Source organism: Myripristis murdjan, chromosome 8 (genome assembly GCF_902150065.1).
Source record: "Myripristis murdjan chromosome 8, fMyrMur1.1, whole genome shotgun sequence".
In the NCBI taxonomy this organism is placed as follows: domain Eukaryota; kingdom Metazoa; phylum Chordata; class Actinopteri; order Holocentriformes; family Holocentridae; genus Myripristis; species Myripristis murdjan.
In genome coordinates, this window is record NC_043987.1 from 20,681,705 (window position 1) to 20,702,863 (window position 21,159).

The window sequence follows — 21,159 nt, forward strand, 5'->3', positions numbered from 1 at the left end:
TCTTCCCGACAAGTCAACTATCACTTCCAGCGGCTTTGTGTCCAAAAAGCGATGTCTCGTAATGAATAGGCTGTCCTGAATACATTTGTGTGTGGGGGAGGGGGAGGGAATCAATTTTATAAAGTGAAACAGTGGCAGAACGACAGAGTGTGAATGTAAAATAGGGGAATATGGAGTTACCTCGGAAGCACTGCAGAATCCGCACGATACAGTCTGAGGAGGCCCTTTTAAAAGCCAGTTCTTTAGCTACCTGCACTGTGCATATTAACAAGATAAATCACAAGCGATGAAATAGCAGAGGCTCAGGACTGGGCCTAATGGCTCTGGCATGGCTAGCATGGGCCGCCCCAACGGAGAGCATTAGGAATCAATAATGATGTAGCACTGTGTCCTGGAGGAGGAGGAGGAGGGGGGGGGGACAGGTAGAGTTCCCTCGCAGGGTAGATTTACTTTGACTCTGTATACGTCTAAGTTAACACTGCAGTGTGGGGCTTCCACTGCAGTAAATACAAGCTGTAGCTGTGTGTGTGGATCTGTGATGTCTTAATGGGATCCAGCAGGCTAAAGCAGGCTGTGACAGTGTGAAATGAGAGTTCGGGCGAGCCATTTTGTCTTGCTCTGTTCTGGCTGCTGAAAACAAAGCTGTGTCGCTGGGAGGCCTCGCAGGGCTTTTTGGCTCGGTGAGATATGATTTGACTTGTTGGCGGCTGTTGTATTTTGCCGAGGTGATCACACACACACACACACACACAGCAACACGCGCGTTCCGGCCCCTTGTCTGAGCTCAGCCGACAGCGGTGTGTGTCAACTCGGCTCCGGCTGTCACCTTGGCGTTTCAGGTGAGTGGTAACATGGTGCCTGTGTGACACGCACACAGAGGACCCTGTCAGATGCAAACATAACACATACACACACACACACACACACACACACACACACACACACACACACACACGCACACACGGAGATACATGAACATGGCTGCACACACCATTTCAACTGCCATAACAGCCAACCTTTACATATCATCTCTCTATTGCTCACCTTTTCATGTTGAGACAACCAACAAAAAAAAAAATGCGTGTCAGCTGTAGATGCCAGAATGCCTCGCATTCCCAGCCAGACGTGAACGATGGGGCATTACCAGAGCGATTAGCAGCAGCAAATTCAATTAATCTTGACAAATCTCTGCTGAGGCAGAGCTGAAGCAGGCGGCGCACCCCCCTCTCCTGGTAATTAAAAGTGGCCGAGTTGAGTGGCGTGTGGTGCGACGGTGACTACGTTTTTGGATGAACAGCTCCAGCTCCAAGTCTGAATGTGTCAGGTCATATTTAGTTTGTCAGTCGGGCACAAACATGTGGAGCGGCTTGCAGTGTGTGTGTGTTTTAACGTGTGTATATGTGCCTGCATGTGTGTGCATGTTTGTGTCTGTGCAAGCGTACTTGTTTCTATTTCCAAACAGGTGTGTGAGGGAGTGTGGCTGTGTTCCTCCAGCAGAGGAGAGTGGCAGAGGACGGGGGTAATTGGCTCTTCTTTGTCACCTTAGACAGGCGGAACTTTTCATCATAGAGGGATCAGCTTCCAATTTTCTAAGCCTCGCCATCCTTCAGACGCAATCAACAAACTTTTTCAAAATAGGGGGAGGAAAAATGCAAGTCAGCAGCTATTTAATCATCCCTTTGATTGCCTCTAGGAGAGAGAACGAGCTCCCGTGTGCAGTCAGAGGGAAAAAGACAGGGTTAGAATGCATGAGGAGGAGGAAGCAGGAGGCAGGTAAGAGCTGGAGAGTGACACTACCTTGAACCTTGATGGATGACGCCCCGCTACAACACCAAAGGATCACCAAGGGACCAACAAAGAGTCCCACCACTGACCTCAGCTAGGGACAACTGAAAAGCAGGCAAAGAGAGGGCAGAGGAGACTAGAGAAGAACTTGTGCCATTTGGAAAGCTGTGGAGAAAAGGTTTAGACCGGAGAATAATCCCAGACTGTAAGGACCCCAGTTAACTCCTTATCTGTGATTGTGGCTGCAACTTGATAAACAACCTCTCTCAAAAAGGTAAGCCGAGGGCACGAAAGCGCTGAGCAGAGGAAGGACAAAGTCTGAAGGGGATGCTAGAAGGTTCCTGGAACCTCTATATCAGAGACAGATACTTGGATATCTACCCCACCTGCAAGGAAAAAAAAGAAAGAGACAGTGGAAGAGAGAGAATGTAATGGTAATATATTGTGACAGATTGATGGACGGAGAGTGAATAAAGGAGAAATAGAGAAATAGTGAGAGAAATAGGGCAATGGATGAAGATTAAAGACCTCGCAGCATAGATGCGAAGTGAAAGAGAGAGAGAAGCATGAAATGAAGACAGAAAGCGGAGGAGTTATGAGAGAAAAGAAGAAGTGGTATCCACGGCGAGAGATATTTAGTGAAGAGAGGATGAGCACGCGAGACCTCAGTGAGGAGAAGAGATGGGGAGGAGAGGAGGAAAAAAGAGAGCAAAGGAGGTTAGTGGCTTAGATGTCGACCCGTCACCTGCGGCTGAGCCTTCGCCATCTGGACCTGAGGAAAAAGCAGAGAGATTCACCCCAAATCTCCACTCTGTGACTCGCCCAACCCCATCCCGCCCGCCCGCTCCCATCAATCAAAGCAAACCAAACAGCCCCTGCGTCCCTCCCGAAACAGACCCACATCAACTCCCACGCCCACCCTCACCCGTCCCTCCTTCCCTTCCTGCACCACACCTCTGCTTCTGCCCGGCGGAGGGGAGTGAGGCTGCCCCTCCCCTCCAGCCAGGTGCTCCTGCACAGTGAGGGGATCAATGCTGAGAGTAATAATACATGAGAGGGAGGAGGGGAGACTGTCTGAGCAGAGATTTTCACATGAGTGAGGCTCAACACAACACCACATAATCCTTGCTGTGTCTGCTCCTTTGGCTGTGTGTGTGCGCATTTGTTCATGAGTGATCACGTGTGCGAAGTGCCAGAGAGAGAGAGAGAGAGAGAGAGAGAGACAGAGAGAGAGAGTGAGAGAGACACTGTGCGTGTCCTTTCCGTGAGTGTGAGGTACACTGCCATTGTGTGTATGTGTGTGTGTGTGTGTGTGTCACACCTGCCACGGAGCTGTGAGCAGCGCCCTGAGGAAATCAGCTGTTACCATGGGAATATTGAAATCTGTGGTGTTCCAGGGTCATGTGGTCTAAAATAAGCCCTTTGCCGTCCTATTGTGAGGAACACCGTACACACAACACCCCCTGCGAGTCAGTCTCACTGTGGCCAATTTTAATTTTTATTGGAAATCAGAGGGACAGCAAAGGTGTTTGGTACCAGATAAAGGCAGCACCGTGCCCCTCGGTCAATCAGTGTGTGAGCGCGGTGTGTGTGTTACACCGCTGTGATTGCCAATAAGGACTGACCCCACGGTTGCGTCGGGCACATGTGTGAAGTGTTTATCGGACACCGTGTTTGTAGAGCACCTTCCCCCATGTGAAAATCCCTCTCAGCCGCTGGTGCGTCGCTCTGTCGATGGAGAAAAAGGGTTTAGCGCTGTGTGTGAGTATGTGGATGTGTGTGTATGTATGTGTGTGTGTGTGTATGTGTATGTGTGTAAAAGCGAGAAAGAGAGAGAGATAGAGAGAGGGAGAGGATGGCTGTTTGTCTTGATTGCTTGTTTGTGTTGAAGTATGCCAGAGAGAGCATGTGTCTGTGTGTTTGTGTGTGTGTGTGTGTGTGTGTGTGTGTGTGTGTGTGTGTGTGTGTGAACGTTATTCGTCAAGGGTTTTTGGGAGCTTGGGGAATAGGAGGTTCAGGTGGGGAGGGGCAGAGGGAGGGATGGGAGGAGCAGTGAACAGGTTGAGGGGTAAGGAGGGTGAGGAGTGGGGAAATGGGACAGGGGTGAGGGGGGCGTCTCAGTACTCACTGTAGGGGACACACTCATACTGGATCTCCAGGTACTTGTAGGTCCCTGGGCAGGGGTCCGGGAACACATCCGACCCCGCCACCACCACACACTGGGTGCGGTTGTTACACCTGTGAGAAGAGACAGAGCAAGCAAAGAGAGAGATAAAAAAAAATTTGCCACAAAAACAAGCACCGTTGTAAGAGAGACAAAAGGAGAAGGGGCCAAAGGAAAAAAAAAAAAAAAAAAAAAAAAAACACCTCTGGGCTATGAAAGACGAAGAGAACGGTTGGGAAGGGAGTAATTTCACACTAGACTAGATCATGTGACAGCTGCACCCGAGGGGAGGCGGGAAAGTGGGAGGGAGGGTGGGGCAGGTGGGGGGGGGGGGGGGGGGGTGTTGAAGGATAGAAAGAGGGAAGGAGGGGTACAGGGAGGCAGAGAGAGGGCGAGTGACGTAAGAGGTCCCTCTCCTGGGGGATTGTGAGTGGGAGCAATTAGAGGTGAGAGAACAGAGAAGGACGAGGGGGCTAAGGCAAATACTCTACACCACACGCACAGGGAAAACATTCATATGCACAATACCTACATCTAAGCTGCATCTATGCATGCCTCCTCACGTTTGTGCACGCTTGAGAAACAGATCGGCACACACACATTCACACATACACACAGAGACACAAAGATACACATCTGCACGTGCACATACTCGCTCATTCTCACCACATAATCCCTCTCCTCTATCCCAGCTTTTAGCATTTCTCCCCTGTGCTCTCCCTCCCTCCCCTCATATCTCACGCCTCTGCTGCACTCACTCTATCATCCCATCATCTTGAGCAGTCTCTCTTCCTCCTTTACCACCTCAATTCTCTCCTCCGCCTCCTCCCGCTTCTCTCTTTTGCTCCCTCTCCCCCTCTCTCCCCAAGCTAGCACCCTGTGCTTCCATTACATGCGTGATGGATAGCTGGGAGAGGGCTTCCATTGATCTGAGCACAGAGGAAGCAGACGCTGAGCACAGACACAGAGCGCAGCTGTACGGAGCCTTACAAATACTCTCTCACCAATCCGAAGCATACACATACCCATACACGCAGTCACACTTGTGCATGCATGTACACACATAGGCATTTTTTTTTGCCAGTACACAGTGGCGCTTTTGCACGGCACAGAGGTGCAAACTTCAGTATTCCACACAGCGCATCAACACTTCACAAATTATGTTGTGCAATAGCATCATGTTTCCCTAGCCAATATCAGGCCCAGACACTCTATGAACACATACGCAGTATCCAAACAGATCAATACTTACCTCTGTGACATGATCTTGAAGGCATCAGGCAGGTAACACTGCACATTCTCCATCTGGAAGGGGTCTGCGTCGCAGATCTTGTCATCAGTGCGGCCGTAGTTGGCCGTCTCAATCATGATGACATCACTTCCTGGGCAGCGAAGCTCGATTGGGTAACCCTCGCATGCCAGCTCTCGACGCATCAAGCCAAAGGGCATTGCTGACCGACTCAGGGCTAGAGCGGGGAGAGGGAGAGAGGGAACGTTATTGATAATTCAATGAACTTTTAGAGCCCATTTTATTATTCAACCACATTGTAAATATGATGTACAGTACTTGAAAAGCACAAGAGGAATGAGAATGGTTGCTATAGTCCTCATGTAAAACACAAAGCCACTGGAGTAGTAGCTGTTCAATACTGCTAATGCACAGCCTGGCAATGGAGTTTTCTATCTGTCACATGTTGACGTTAAGGCTTAGCAGCCCCACCAGCTTCTCCAGTGAGACATTTCACCACTTGCGAAACAAACTGTGAGAGTTCCTAATGTTAACAAACTCCTACACACAGACACATAAGCAGGCAGCAGCTTCTCTTGCTCATCCTCGCAACAGAAAGTGTGTGTGTGTGTGTCCTTCCCAGCATCCTTCAGACTATCCCACCTCTGCTGGGTGTCAGAGGAGCACCTTCGGATTCACTCTGAAGAAGAGAAAGAGGAACGGTAAAAAAAAAAAAAGAAAGAAAAAGAGAGAGAGAGAGAGTGTGTGTACCCCTTCACCTGTGGCGCGCAAACCATTTACACACCCACTCCTGTTAATCAGCTGTCTGAGAGGCATGTCAGTGTACTGCAGCCAGCAGCAGGGTTCTGCGTGGAGAGGGGTCAGCAGGGACGGCGGGGCACGCAGGGTTAATCGCTGTGCCAGGCTGAGAGGCATGAAAGAGGGCTGCAGAGAGGCACTGAGAGAGACACTCTCTGTCTCTCCAGCTCTCTCCATAACTACATAACTTCCCAACAGTCTCCCACAAAAAAAACAAAATGGCTGCCGGGTTTCTTCACGGCCCAGGTGGATGTGGGGGAGTGGGGTAGAGAGAGGGAGAGAGGGAGAGAAAGACAGAGGATGAACTTGCAATGAACTGCTCCATGGTGCTGAAGGACAGCCCGTATTAAGAAGAGGGGCCGTCCCAGTGTTGAAAGCACTGCCAGCTACTGGGAGAGATGGGAGAGAGCTGTCCATGGTGCTGGACTGACAGCAGTGGGCATCTACTGAGCTTCTATTGGAAGAGTGAAATCCAAAGGGCTGGAGCTGCATCACAGACTGCTGAACTGGTAGGTGTGGAGCTGTCCGTGGTCCTGAAGGAGCAGCAAAGTCTGACAGAACTCTCCTCTGTGCTGTCAGTGGGGAGGCTGCGGTGCACATTAAGCTGATGGTGGGCATATTGTCAAATCTCTCAGCAGAGCGGTCCCGGCTCCGCTGAAGCAGGCTGGAATTTAGACGTTCTTTAGCGAGCAGAAGCTCTCTGAGTCCTCACTGCTCACCACGACCCCCTCCCTGCCAGACGGGCTTAGCGGTAGATGAGGACACTAAGTCAAACAGTGCCCCCCCCTACTCCCACCCCCCTCCCCCCACACTGTTAGCGCTGAAACCCACAGAGTGGAGCTGTTCTCCCTGCCAGAGACTGAACTAGCACTGCTTGGATTTCAGCCACTGTCCATTCAGGAGGAGTGCCCATCTGGGTCAATGTCAATGTCAGTCATCCCAGACATGCTCTGCAGCAGTGTGCTACATGATTCACTGCCATCGGACTTGCTCATATTTCTAAATGCCACCCATTTATGCAGCGGGGACTTGAGTTCAGTTGTGTAACTAACGCCATTAAGGCTGAATGACTAGCACAGACAGACTTCAAATCTTTTATGCCTCGCCAGTATGCAGCGCCAGTGCCAAATCACAAAGGCCTAGATGCAAAAGTGCATACTAATTAAAGCACACGGAGATGCAAACAGCATGCAAGGCCAGACAAGTCCACACACAAAATGCAAAAACTCACACGGACAAATTAGCGCGTACGCAGACAGAGTCGTGCAGATGTATTGGGCCGATGTGCGTGCACGTTCATACGTGAGCACAAACGCTGAAAGAATTACACAAACCCCACACACACACACACACACACACACACACGCACACACATTCAAAGAAACAACCACCCACACAGCCACACAACCATCCACCCACACACACACACACACACACACACACACACACACACACACACACACACAGTCCTGGTTCACAGTCCTAGCCTCAGTGGGATTATAGTATATAGTGTCAGTGTGTGGCCTTGTTCTCTTAACTCCCCTGTGGTGTAAGTACAGAGCAGCATACAGCTGGCCAGCGATTAGATCATCACAGTGAGCCGAGAGGAGTACAACTGAAAGGGACCACCAGGAGCGCCTATACCCGAGTCACTCACACTGTGGGTCTACACACCAGGAATATTAGACCTCTCTGGAGGGGGGCAGATCACAGCCTACTGCTACACTCACTTTACATACTACACAACACAGTTTTTATGGCATGGCAGAGCGAATTCCTTGCGTTACAAGTATACAACCTACCCATGTCAGACAGTGCAGATTGTCTCAATGATATTAAAAATAATTTCTCAGCTTGCTGTTTTTGATTGGGAACTTGTGATTTTATCACTGATACTGATCACTGATTTGGTTGATACTGATCATTTGATGTGATTTGCTATCAAACATTACAGAGCTAGCATTAGCGCTGACTACTGGCCGCATGTTAACATTAACATAACAAGTAGGTTTGCCATATTAGCTTACAGGCTAATTAACTTTTTTTTTGTATCACCAGCCAATGTGGCATCTGGATTTCGAAATTACCAGCTTGTTGGAATTTCCGTGAGGTAAAATTATTTTCTTTAAATAAATAAAAGATTGAGACCCACTGTATCTAATCCAATAAATATTATTACAACACATACTATCACAACGTTAAGCCCAGAGTTAATTTTTATCAGCATTTGGCAGGTTGGCAGGTGTTAATTTCAAAGCATGTTAGCCAAAACTGTTTACTTACTGTAGGATGACGGAGCTGACTCTTAAGCTACAGCAAAGCACCGTCACAATAAGGTCTTTGAAAATATACCAGTTCATCGGTCCACATTAAGCCACGTATGATCCGACAACATCAACACCACAGCTCTTTTTTCGACTACAGCTGCATGTAAATGTAGACATTATTTGTGTACAGGCGATTCTGCAGCAGACCTCCACGATGGTGCCAGCCGTTGGTTGCTAGGGAATTTCTGGCGCAACTGCCAAGTCTCTATTTCTGCCTATCGTATTTCATGACCCACGTTCCCACAGTTTGACATGTGCCAGTTTTAAAGTGGATTTCACCACTTCACGTTCAGGTTGATGTGGAGAACATGTTTTTGAATGGCCTGCTCACACAAAACAAAACAAGTGTGAATTCCAAGTGCAGGAATTTGTACTGTCTTTGTGTGCATGTGCATGTGTGTGTGTGTGTGTGTGTGTGTGTGTGTGTGTGGGTGTGTGTGGGCAAGTCTGTCTACTGTATACCGTGGCAGTGAGTCAGCCAGATGGCCTGAGGCCTAGCTGTGGATGTGGCTGGCTCTGAGCTGAGATGAGATGAGATGAGCTGGGGATAAGGTTGGACTGGCCATGGGCTACAATTGTCCTTCACTCTGCAGGAATCCATCAAGGTTTCAGGGTCTCTTAAGCCAACGCACACATGTACACACACTGAGACACACATACACACACACGTGGCAATTTAGACTTGTCTGTCAGACTCATAATTGCTGGATGGGACAGTGTCTGTCTCAGCAGCAGCCATATGTAGGCAGGTCCTTACGTCTCACATTGAGACTATGACTCATCTCCTGTGGTATATAAAGCTGTGTTAATGCCTGTCATCCCCAAGAAATGGTTACCCATTGCTACACGTGCTGATAATGAGATAATTATATGATCCCATTCACATCCACACGCCAGTGTGTAACTGACAGGGATTACACACACCCACCCACACACACACACACACATACACACATGCACACACGTAATGGACAGTGGTCTGGTGTCACCCTAGGGCAGCTGGTGTGAGGGGCAGAAGCGGGTGGCTTCATAATGGAGGCTCTATACAAATTAAGAGCAAGGGAGAGGACTGATTGGATTTGACTCATTATCCTCACACAGTAATTAAAGCCTGAGGGTGGTTAGAGGCTAGGGCCCTCAGACAAGACAATAGCACACAACGAAGGCACGGTCTTCACACACACACACACACACACACACACACACACACGCACACACACACACACACACAAACTCACTTTCTTTCTAATTCTTTTGGTGTCTCCATCGACTCCTTTATCTGCCTCATTCATTCACCCCCCCCTCCCCCTGTCTCTCTCTCTCTCTCTCACACACACACACACACACCATATGCACATGCACAGAAAACATGCATTCATTCAAACAGGTAGACAGGTAAGACATGGTATGTAAAACACGGAGACACACAAACAAGCAGCGGCAAACAAGCAGACACAAGTGGGCATGAATGTCAGGGAAAAATAGAAAATAATTTGGAGAGGAGAGGATCTGCAATCCGCAAAGGGTCATGATCAATGCTGGAGAAAAAGAAAACATTTCATTCAGTCCATGCATAAACATACTTTGGTATGCTACCACCAACTCAGAGACTAAAATGTTTACAAACTGAATAGACAAAACTTTCTGACTTCATCCGTCTATACTGTAACATCAACTTTCCATCATCAGCAGTGCGCTTTCAAAGTCAAACATAAAAGCACTTTGATTCCAATTCAGAGTCAGCCACAGTTTGACCTTGGACTGTGTTGCCACAGACATTCTGTAGTGCTTTTTCAGAAATAATTGAGTGAGGAGGTTTGGCCTTGCAGGCAGCCACGCGCTGTGATAGCGACTCTGCAATGGAGCCTCACTAGGAGATTATACTTGTGGAGCTATATGGCCCCAAGGCTGACAAGCTAGCTGGCTGGCTAACTGTCTTTTGGGGTCCGAAATGTGATCAGGCCCTCTTAGCCCTTCTGTCTGTTCCAGCGGTCATCTCCTAATGCTACTCATTAGCATAGTGCTGAAGCATAGTGCCAGAGAACATTCTTAGCCAAGTGGTGTTGCTAGTTGCGAAACTTGGCATACTGCTGATGAAATGGGATTCTTGTTACTCCAGCACCCTTAAAACTTGTTTTCAGTGGCCCTGCAATAGGTGAATATACACATTTTTGCCAGGAGTGGTGTTGAAGAAGTAAATACAAGTACATTATACAGTAAGGATGGAGAATATAATGATACTCAATATTATAATATGAAACTAGATATGTCTGGGATTTTGGATATCATAATATCGTGACATGTCATAAATGTTCTCTCTTCCTGGTTTTAAATGCTGTGTTACAGTAAAGTGATGCAACATTCTGAACACACTTGAGTGTTCTAGTTGTTCGGTAATTTGCCTCGACCTTTTGGCCATCATATCTGCATTGCTAATCATTTTAGGCTACATTAAAATGTGTTTAAATATCTTACGAAAGCATCAATAGCCATCTCTACAGTATTGTCACAATATTGATATTGAGGAGTTTGCTCAAAGATACAGAGATATTTGATTTTGTCAATATTGTGTGCCCTCAGCTTCACTATGGGCCAAGAGAGTTCAGTTCCTTGAAGCTGCTGCAGGGGAACAAGGAACGTTAGAGTCAGAAGCCATAGCTGAAGAAATCTCAGTCGTGGGAAATCCCTCTCTAGCAGAGAGTCATCCCCACCAATTTCTTTAGTAGTTTATCAGCTTAGCGCTGCATCTTAGTGACTCACTTAGCGCTGTGAGTTAGCGTAACGATTTGCTGGAGCCCGGCCTGTCACTACAGACAAGCTGAGGCACCGCGGCCAGGACTGTCACATCCAGACAGTCTTCAAGCTGAGGAGTTGTGACAAAGTGACATGCTGAGACAAACCTACGGGCCTGGCATGAGGGCACAGGGCTGGAGTGGGGGTGTGAGCTTGTGGGGCAATGCAGGGGGGTACTGGCCTCACAGCTACAAGGCCTGCAAGAGACAAGCGGATGGGACAAAGGAAATGAAATGAGAAGAGACTGTATTGGGAGTCACCAGCCACGCTATAAGGTCAGCACACAAAGCAGTGGCAAAGTGACACATATCCGCTGTGATGGAGGCAACAAAACAGACCAGGGGCGAGAAATAGGTTGGTGGATGAAAGAGAATGGATGAATGAGACAGGGTAACAATAGGGGAAAAAAAAGACAGAAACATCAAACTGGATGCTGGCAGAAGAAGAATATGATGATCATTCATTGTTGAGCCACAAGGTCACCGACATAAAGGGAGCATGAGAAAGAGATTCATAAGGGAGGATTTGTTATTGTTCTGATTTGCAGCCTCTATTCAGCGGCTCAGTCCTCTAAATGAACCAAATTACAACATAGACCATAACATTACATCATTCATAAGAGAATAACATGCGCCCCCGCTGTAGACGGGATACACAAACTTGTGTATTTGTAAAGATGCACGCACATACACACCCCAAAATTCAGGCACTCACTCACACACAACCACACAAACCATCCTCACCCTCATCCATCCTCAACCCCAAGAACTCGCACAGTGTGTTGACAAACTCTGCTGCGGGGGAAACTTGAAGGCATAGCAGAGAGATTAAGATAGGCGGTTAAGAAGCCACTGAGACACACAGCTACACGTACACACACACACACACACACATACACCCATACACACAGTCTTGAGGAGAGAGGCGAGACGGGACGTGCTCATACTGTCAAACCACGTCATTGCCAGCCTTGGCACCTAATTATGCAATAAAAGCGCCTCAGCGGGGGGAAACAGTGTAGCCCAAAATAAAAATCAGCCGGCCTAAAAAGTAGGAGATTCACCCGGTGCAAAATATCCTCCATCTCCCCAGGGAGGGGAGCTGTGCTACAGGCCCAGCTATTCTGTTCTCTGTTTTCAGCACACAACACAACAGGCAGGCCGGCAGACAGTGAGTCAGACCTAGATTCATATAAACACCGTGGTGGAGTAAAAGTGCAGGTACTGTAGGGAAACAGCCATGGGGATGTGGGCAAAGTGGACGAAAGTAAGGAAAAGCGTGAAACATGCTGAGAAGCTGAGGAAAAGGAAGTGACAAAAAAAGGGGGAAAGTGAGAGAGAATATGTGGAATTGAGAGAGAGAGAGAGGGAGAGAGAGAGAGAGAGAGAGAGAGAGAGAGAGAGACTGACCGAGGATAAATCGAGGCCTGCTGTCAGAAAGGTGTGTGTTTGTAAGAGTTGTGAGCTGCATCCAGAGACCTGTTAGGAAGGATGAGTGTCAAACCATTGCCCTGCCACTGCAGTGGACACTTAATTAACCTCTTTGTACACTAAGGCTTGGAGGTGTGAACATTCGGTGTGTGTGTGTGTGTGTGTGTGTGTGTGTTTTCTGTTTGTTCATGTACATGTCCACATGCGTGTTGCTGAGTCACTGGATTTACCTCAGCAGCTACCATATATGACATTTTGGGGGCACCCTAAAGATTGCATCATATGTATAGCTATGCATTAACCTCTTCAATTTCCCTTAAATTTCCCCTTAAACAGCTTAAAATTTTCCATAGTATGCAAGTATCTGCGAGTATCATAGTATCTGCTGGTTGCAACACTTCATTGAAACTACATCACACTCATATGAGTGAAATATTCAAACCCAAGATGCCGTTTTTTTTTTTTTTTTTCATTGCTGCACCATTACCTTTCCACTAGAATTTAAGGGAAAATTCTGTGGCCAAGCAACGCTCTGCTGTGCAGCAATAACAAACCCACCCATGGCTGCAGCAGATTTGAATAGGTGGTAGATGCATTTTGCCATTAAGCCCTACTAAACCCATCTAATAATCACATGCAACTTGTTTACGTACAGTGCAGTGAACATATACACTTCCCCCTCTGTGTTCTTTCTTGTTCACCTCAGCTCCATCCCTGGATCCCCCGTCCAATTTCATCCATCCGGAAACACTCTCTCATTTGTCCCCAATCCCCTTCTCTGCACCCTCTATCCTCGTTCTCCTTGCGTCTTCATTTCTCCCTCTAGTCCTGACCCTTCACCTCCAGTCTTCCCCTCCTCCCTTCCCCTCTCTTTCTCTTCCCTCTCTCGCGCTGCTTACCAGTCTCTACAAGTCATCCATCTCTCTACGTCTCTCTGTCGCTTGCTCCCTCTCTCTCACTCTCTCTCTTTTGCTGCCCTTGGCTGGCAGCCGTAAGCTGCTGCTGGTAATTATCAATCTCTAGTACACAAAACCCTTTAGGAGCAAGTGCACACAATCTCAAGCGCGCGCGCACACACACACACACAAATACACACTCACACACACACACACATACACAGTCCTTCACGGCTACAAAGCCTCAAAGTTACACAGCCAGGCCCTGGGAGAAAAGAAGCAGCTATCACACCACTGCACAAACAGGAACACAGCCCCCCATCCTTTACGTTGGAGCTTGTTTACGGTACACAAGTCACTGTACACAAGCTAACATAGCCACACGCACACTACTACAAGCAAACACAAACACATAAGCACAAATGGCCACACACACACATACACGCACACGTACACAAACGCAGATGAATAAACAAGAAAGCGCAGCCCCTGTATACAGGCGCAGGCACATGAGAGTGGCCTGCGCCATCTTCAAAGGGAGATTTGAAAGAACACACTGCCACTACGCCCCGGCCTCTCCCTCCTCCTCCCCCTCCTCCACCCCCCGCCCCCGACTCCCAATATATGTTCAAAGGCCATCCATTAACCTTTCACTCACACGAGCCTCTCTGTGATCTTCTGCTCTCAGCCAAGGGCTTTGAAGAGCACAGCAACCTCGGCACCAGGGAGGGAGGCAGAGGAAAAAGAGAGGAGAGAGTGATAGATAGATAGATAGAGGCAGGTAGAAAAAGAGAGTGAAAGTAAAAGGAAAAGGAGAGAGAGAATGAAAAGAGTGTGATATGCTGGTGAGGTGTAGGGAGTAAAGACGAGAGGAGAGGTGGGGAGAACAGAAGTCAGAAAAAGTGGATAATGTGGAGGGAGGTGGAGGAGAAAATCGGGCAACGCAAAGGGAGGAACAGGAGGGAGGCAGTGGATGGGGAAAGAGGGTAGGGAGGTGGTAAGGGCGGAGAAAAGGTGGAGAGGAGACGAGGTATGAGGGAAGCAGTAGGGCTGGGATCATGGTGCAGAGAGAGGAGAAGATAGGGGAAAGGAGTAATAGATTAGGGGCTAGAGCCGAGGAAGCAGAGATTGGATGGAAATGAGAAGGGAGTGTTGGGAGTGAGAGAACTGAGGAGCTGGGGCTGTTGCTAATAAGGCGGGGGGTGGGAGGTTGGGGGGGGGTTGGTGGGACAAAAGCTTGAAAACACACACAAGAGGCAGAGACAGAGGAACAGGGAAAAAACAGGCTTTATGGCAGTCTTTTATTGCAAAATCCAGATGATACACAGCAATATTCACGAGCCACTAGATTAGCAATTAGTGTCAGAGAAGACTATGGATTTCAGTTTTATGGCAGAGTGAAAACATGGTAAAACATATTCAAAGGTCATTCTCACACAAAATGAGAAGTCTTAGTCTTCTCTCTATAAACACAGTATATAGGCAGTTAGCGCTCACTGGTCTAAGTACAGAAAAAAACTTAAAGCTGTTATATACTTTGAATGGAAGATGTCAACATAGTCTTGCATTTTCAAAATAAAACTACAGTGTCAAGTAAGTGGTTTCCTTTCTATCTGTCTATCTATCTATCTATCTATCTATGTCTATATGTCTATCTGTCTTTCTAGGTAATACAATACATTGCTCAACAAATGAGGCAACAGCAAGAAGCCAAATGCATGCAGCAAGGTTAGTGGCTCCCCAACTTTATTGCCTCCTCTTGAGATATTATTGCTACACGCCCGTCAGAGAATCAGCTCTTATGAATGAGTGAGTAGGCTGCAGTTTGGAAATTATCATTTTAATATTACAATATTGCGAGACCGTGGGTCTCCACTCTCCCGCTGCCAAAAAATTCAATATCGGATGTGGTCTTCAGTCAAGTATTTGTTTAAGATCTTCACTCAGAATTTAAAATCTGGGGTTGAACTGCTCTACACAAAATAAGTGTTAATTCAGTCATAAAAAAAAAAAAAAAAAAAAAAAAAAAAAAACATCTGGCCTACAAAAGCATTGTGAATTTTTCCTGTGGCCCTCCATGAAAAATAACTGCCCACTGCTGCGTTATGGAATGAAAAATGTTGCATAAAGCTTAATCCCCATTCAGTCATTCTGTGACAATCCAAGGACAGAAAAGAGAGGCTGAAGTACTTTGTTCAAAAGATGTGTAAAAACAGCTGGTTCACCATCCTAAACTAACGTGTAGCACTCAGGGAAAAGGACGAGAAGAAAGAAGCAGGGGAGAGGAGACAAAGACAGATAAAAATATAAGCGCATGCACCAAAGGACCAGGGGCCTTTCCACGCGAGTGAGCTGAGAGCAAAGGCTTAAATACAGGGAAGATGAGAACAGATTCCACCAGTCAGCTGGCCCTGGCATCCCGCGATGGGTGACGTGAGCGCGCGCACACACACACACACACATAAAAAAAAAAAACTCTGACATGGACAAATCAGTGCATTTCCAGACATACACACATGAGAACACACGCAATACGTACAAACATACAAACCTACAGGCATACATTATAAACTGAAAGCCTCACAAATGGCCTTGTAATGGTCCTGCTTCTGTCACCGGTGCACATAAATACAGACACTACTCATACATACACACATGCAAACGCCATGGCTCGCTCTGTGCTAAATGAAAGCTTTGTGTCAGGGCTTCATCACGTACGATGCAGCTGCCTGCAATGCCTGCCACATTAAGCAGGCCTAATGGGCTTTCAGAGCAACAACGCTGTTCACGAAGGGCTGTACATTCTCGAGCGTTCTCTGGAATCAGTGGAACAGTCTGTTTGTCAGGGTACGCATGTCAGTCTGTTTACATGGAGTCTGCCAGGATGCCGGGAACAATGCGCTTTGTACATACCACTACGAGCATGGCTGTATTTGCCGAGGTTGGTATGAGTTTACATACTCAAAGGACAATATAGTTCCTTGTTTCACACCGCCACTGCAACAACCGTTAGAGTGGAGAACAGGAATGGCAGCTGAGAATTGCAAAGTGATTTATTACGATGTATATTTACAGTGAGAGATGAATATGGTGTGTGACGGGGGAATGAAGTGCCACAGATAAAAGCAGTGTGTTCCAACCACATGCTGGTTGGGAACATTTGTGTTAAAGATTTGTGGGTTCCTCGGGAGGGAAAAAATGTGCGAGTGTCAGGGGTAAATATTGGAAGGAGCCGCCAGGAGTAGCGTGAGGTTAAAGCGTGGCAGATTACTGAGAACACTGAGGAGGAGCAGGGGTACACATTAGACTGTGAAGCCATGTGTGATGATCCTGCAGGTTTCCAAATGAGCTCTGATTAGCCTTAGAGTGATTTCAGCAGCTCTCAGAGTCAAGCACCCTGCTCAGGTAACATCAAAACCCTGCACTCCTTTAAATTCTACCTTTCTGGATCTCTTTCCTTTCCCCCCCTCATGTTCCTCTGGTCACAGTACGACTGAGAGAACCCATCTCAGCTCAAATACAGCTGCCAAAATGGTGCATGCCGGTGTGCGTGCATGTGTGTGTGTGTGAGGGGGTGCGTGCGTGCGTGCATGCAAGCATATGTGCATGAATCCATTAGAAAAGGTTTTCTTAATTTCACCAAACCAAATGTTACGCCTCTGCTTTGGGGCTGAATACAGATAACAGTCAATTGATTATTAATGCATTATTAATACTCCTCAAGTACCAAGCCACACAGACAGCTGCAGGCTCATTCTCACACAAATACAAAAACACACACACACACACACACACACACACACATACACACAAGGCAACTTAGTGCCGGAGGCCAAATGTGTCCAATGGGACAGCGAGCACGTTACACAAATCCAATGTTGCAAAGCCAGCCAAATTAAGCTGGAAAAAACAGCACCTACTCAAATTAGAACCACACCTGGCCAATCAGAGCTTACACACAGGGAACGCTAGAACCGATGCTGACGCAGATATACACAAACGCATTACTCCCCTTCTCTTCCCTAACTTTTCTCCACCTCTACTCGTTCCTTTGACCCCTCCTACTTCATCACTAGAACCTCCCTGTCAATACGGTTCCTCTCGTCTGCCAGTCCTCCCTCTCTTCTGCCTCATCCTCCTCCTCTTCCTCCCTGTCCATCACCCAGCGGCTGGCTGCTTGGCACAGAGCTGACTGAGAGCACACAGCAGATGGTGCGCTGCTGTCTGTATTGCAGGCCACTAGCAGGACACCCAACAGCCCCTCCTCTTCCTCCGCCTCAGCCCTCAGCCTCCCCCGCAATCCCTGCCCACACACACACACACACACACACACACACACTTCCCTCTAGCATCACTTCTTTCGCGCAACCAGGTCACCTGCTGCCAGGATTACACCAGCTCGCGTGCACTGACACACATACACACCCAAGCACACGTGCACACACACCCACGCACAGCCACACACATACAGAGAGAATGAAATATGTCATGGTACATGGCACATTTAAAGAGGTCACACATATGGCACCATTACATGCACGGATTCCCCCTTATACTGTTGCCACGCTCCAACAAACATCAAGATGACAAGAAATTTTATTGACATTCACACATACAGTCTCAGCCTCTCTCTCTCTCCCTCTCTCTTTCTCACTTTCTCTCTCTCTCTCCCTCTCTCTCTTTCTGTCTCCTGCAGAGACAGTTTGGTCTAATGGTTAATCAAGTGCAGCATTTCTAGCCTGGTCAGCAAGTCAATACACTTACAACCTTCATCACCCAGGATATAAATATTACATCCTCATTTCCAATAACCTGGTCAGGCCACATAAGAGGCACAGTGAAAGAAACACAATAGCTAACATGCACCATTAAAGACAGGTTAAGTGATGCAATATACAGGAGACTGTATATAGGCATGTTGGCAGTAGGCCGTAAATATTGTGAACTGAAATACACGCGTTTTGTGATTTGTGACGACGTTAAACATTGAACACCTACCTTGAGACGACGGAGCAATGTTGCTGAAAACCACAGCACAGGTGAAGATGAGCCAGACTGCGAGAGCCATCCTGAAGACTGACCAAGGGGGTGGGGCTATGGGTGGTGCTAAGGTGACACAGATGCAGTCAGCAGGCACAGGTGAGTGGTCAGTAGTTCCTCCACTTACACCCTCTCAGAGGGTGATCCTGTAGGCAGAAAAGGGCAGAGAGATAATAGGTGGCTAAGTGACTCAGAACAATCTGTTACTGAACGTCTGTATGGATGAATTATGCTCCTATCCTATTTTCCATTCTTTCCCCTGTCAATGTGTCATTTGAAGACGACAGTGCTGACTAATTCATTATGCATTTAGTATTGGGGTGTGTGATAATAACTCTCCACAGAGCTGTATGATACGGCTATAGCATATTAAACAGGAGAGGAGAGGCGAGGAGAGGAGAGGAGGGAGGAGAGGAGTGGAGTGGAGAGGAGAGACTCCCCCTGTGGTGGTTAGGTGAATGATCAGGCAGGGAGATCTGAGGCCATTTTGTGCAGGCTGGCATGGCAACAGATGTTCCCGCTACCAGCTCATCACTCTGCAGCGTTTCGATGCTTGATTGCATCAGACATGCTACATATGTTTTGGGGCTGTTAACGGCACTATAGTCAACATGTGAAAAATACATTGCTTTCATGTATGCACGTGCATGTGTGTTTGTGTGTGTGTGTGTGTGTGTGTGTGTTCACGCATGACGCACATCTGCGAGACAGTGAATTGTGTTGACTAAGTCAGGAGTGCCAAGGGGCTCGCACATCTCTCTCTTGCCTGATGAAATCTATCACAATCTGCAACTTTCGCTGTGGTTTTGACCGGCAGACGCAAAGCCTGCTCCTCACAGAAAACGGTAGAGGCGGTATTGTTAGAGCTAATCGTCCTGCTGAGCCTGCTGATGAAACAGACAGATTGGGCTGTGTGTGTGTTTGTGTGTCTGAGTGTGCGTCTATGTTTCTGTGTGTGTGTTTGGGGTGGGGGTGGGATGGTAGAGCTGAGAGGATTTATTTTGATCTCTCAAACCCCTTTATCTGATTTATCCTACCTACTCATAGGAGGGAAATATAGGTTGTGCATAGAATAGAAATGGGGCTATAGGACTTTCCATTGACTAAATTCATTCCCTCACTCATAACACTGTCCAACAGTTTACCATCTCAACTAAATGACTAACCTTCCACTAAAAATCTAGCCTAAAACACATTAACACTGTTTCCATAATTTGTTGTTTCAAAGTGTAATTCTTTTGCCTTGATAAACAAATCAAATGTGCTGCACACAGAGAGCAGCTGCAGCTACCGTGGAGCTTAATGGGAGAAGGACGTGAGCTCTCCCTCTTCTATACTGGATTTCTCTCTGTATGTTTGTTTAACATTGCTGCAAATTGGCGAGTCTACAAGAGGCCCTTGTTGATTTATTTTTCAAATTGACACTGAAACCTGACAGCTGAGGCTTCTGGTTTACATCGCTGAAGGTTTTTTTTCCCCCCCGTTAAACGCTGTGCTTTGAATATCTCATACTGGAGTCATTTTTGGCTAGTTAGCCCCACAATAACAAAAACACAACATCAAATGACAAAAAGGCATCCAAAATGCAATGTTAATTGCCAAACCAAGGTTTTAAATTGCATTGGTCGCTATTTAATAGGGGTGTAATGATCCATGAATCTGGACTGATGGACTGATTAAATGATGAGCGATCCAACAATAAAAAATTAGGAAACTTACTCCACTCTCAGGAATAAATCCAACAGTTTGGAAATATTCCAGCTTTCAGAAAAAAAGCAGCGACAGACAAAACACATGCTATTTACAAACAAAATCATTATGAGATAAAATATTGGTATGTTGTTGTTTTGTGAATCCAAGGTGATGAAGCATAGAGCTGCACTGTTTATGTTCATTACTGAATGGCCATCAAGGGTTCTTTAAGTTGACTGAACATTTGTACTGAAAATGTGGCATTTTACAAAAGGTTGATTTTTACTCTTTCTATTAAAGAGAATAATTTGTTTTTCAAAGGTCTATTTTTTTTCTGTGAAAAAGAAGACTTTTTTTAATTTAAAATGTCTGCAAGTGCTCAAAATGAATAATTCCATATCATAGATTAGTCTTTTTTTTTTTTTTTTTTTTTTGTAGGGTAATAGAAATGTAACTGATCGTGTGAAATGGGCACGATATTGTCTCATATCGATTGTAGGCTCCTCAATTGAATTGAACAGAATGAAAATTGCATCATGACTTTGTGATAGCTGCACGTATCAAATCATTGTCCCAAAATAAAAATCAATATAACTTGTGATCTAACTCTACAATTTAAACATCAGCCCATACTTCATCCTAATCTCCAAAATGTAAACTTCATCCCAAATCTGAACCATACCCCGAAACCTCACCAATGAAAAAGTGAGAACTGGCAAAAAGACATTTCTCCAGTGTGCAGACACATACACACAAACACAAAGAAAAAGCACAAACATACACAACAACATGCAGGTAAGGGCAAGCTCTTTTCCACTTGCAGCCAAGATGGCAGGTTCTGAGTGACTGGGTGGCTTCACCTCCTCTCTTCGTCATCAGTAATTCGACTTACGCCCCCCCACCCTCGCCCCATCCCTCCCGCCCCTTCCAGCCCCTCCTCCCCCTGACCTTCTCTGATATTTACCCTCCTCCCCGGTGGCAAGGC

The 21,159-nt window shown here is 46.9% G+C and overlaps 1 protein-coding gene across 1 annotated transcript in view; it reads right to left on the reverse strand.

The window, feature by feature from the left end:
• Positions 1 to 18,531, reverse strand: part of adgrl1a (adhesion G protein-coupled receptor L1a) — a 57,836-nt gene extending 39,305 nt beyond the window's left edge. The window contains exons 1-3 of the mRNA XM_030057422.1: positions 18,441 to 18,531; positions 5,202 to 5,415; positions 3,914 to 4,023 (exon numbers count right to left, since the gene is read on the reverse strand). Of these exons, the coding sequence (XP_029913282.1) occupies positions 3,914 to 4,023; positions 5,202 to 5,415; positions 18,441 to 18,510 (394 nt within the window). The 5' untranslated portion in view covers positions 18,511 to 18,531. The remainder of the gene's footprint in view (positions 1 to 3,913; positions 4,024 to 5,201; positions 5,416 to 18,440) is intronic.
• Positions 18,532 to 21,159: the final 2,628 nt, after the last annotated feature.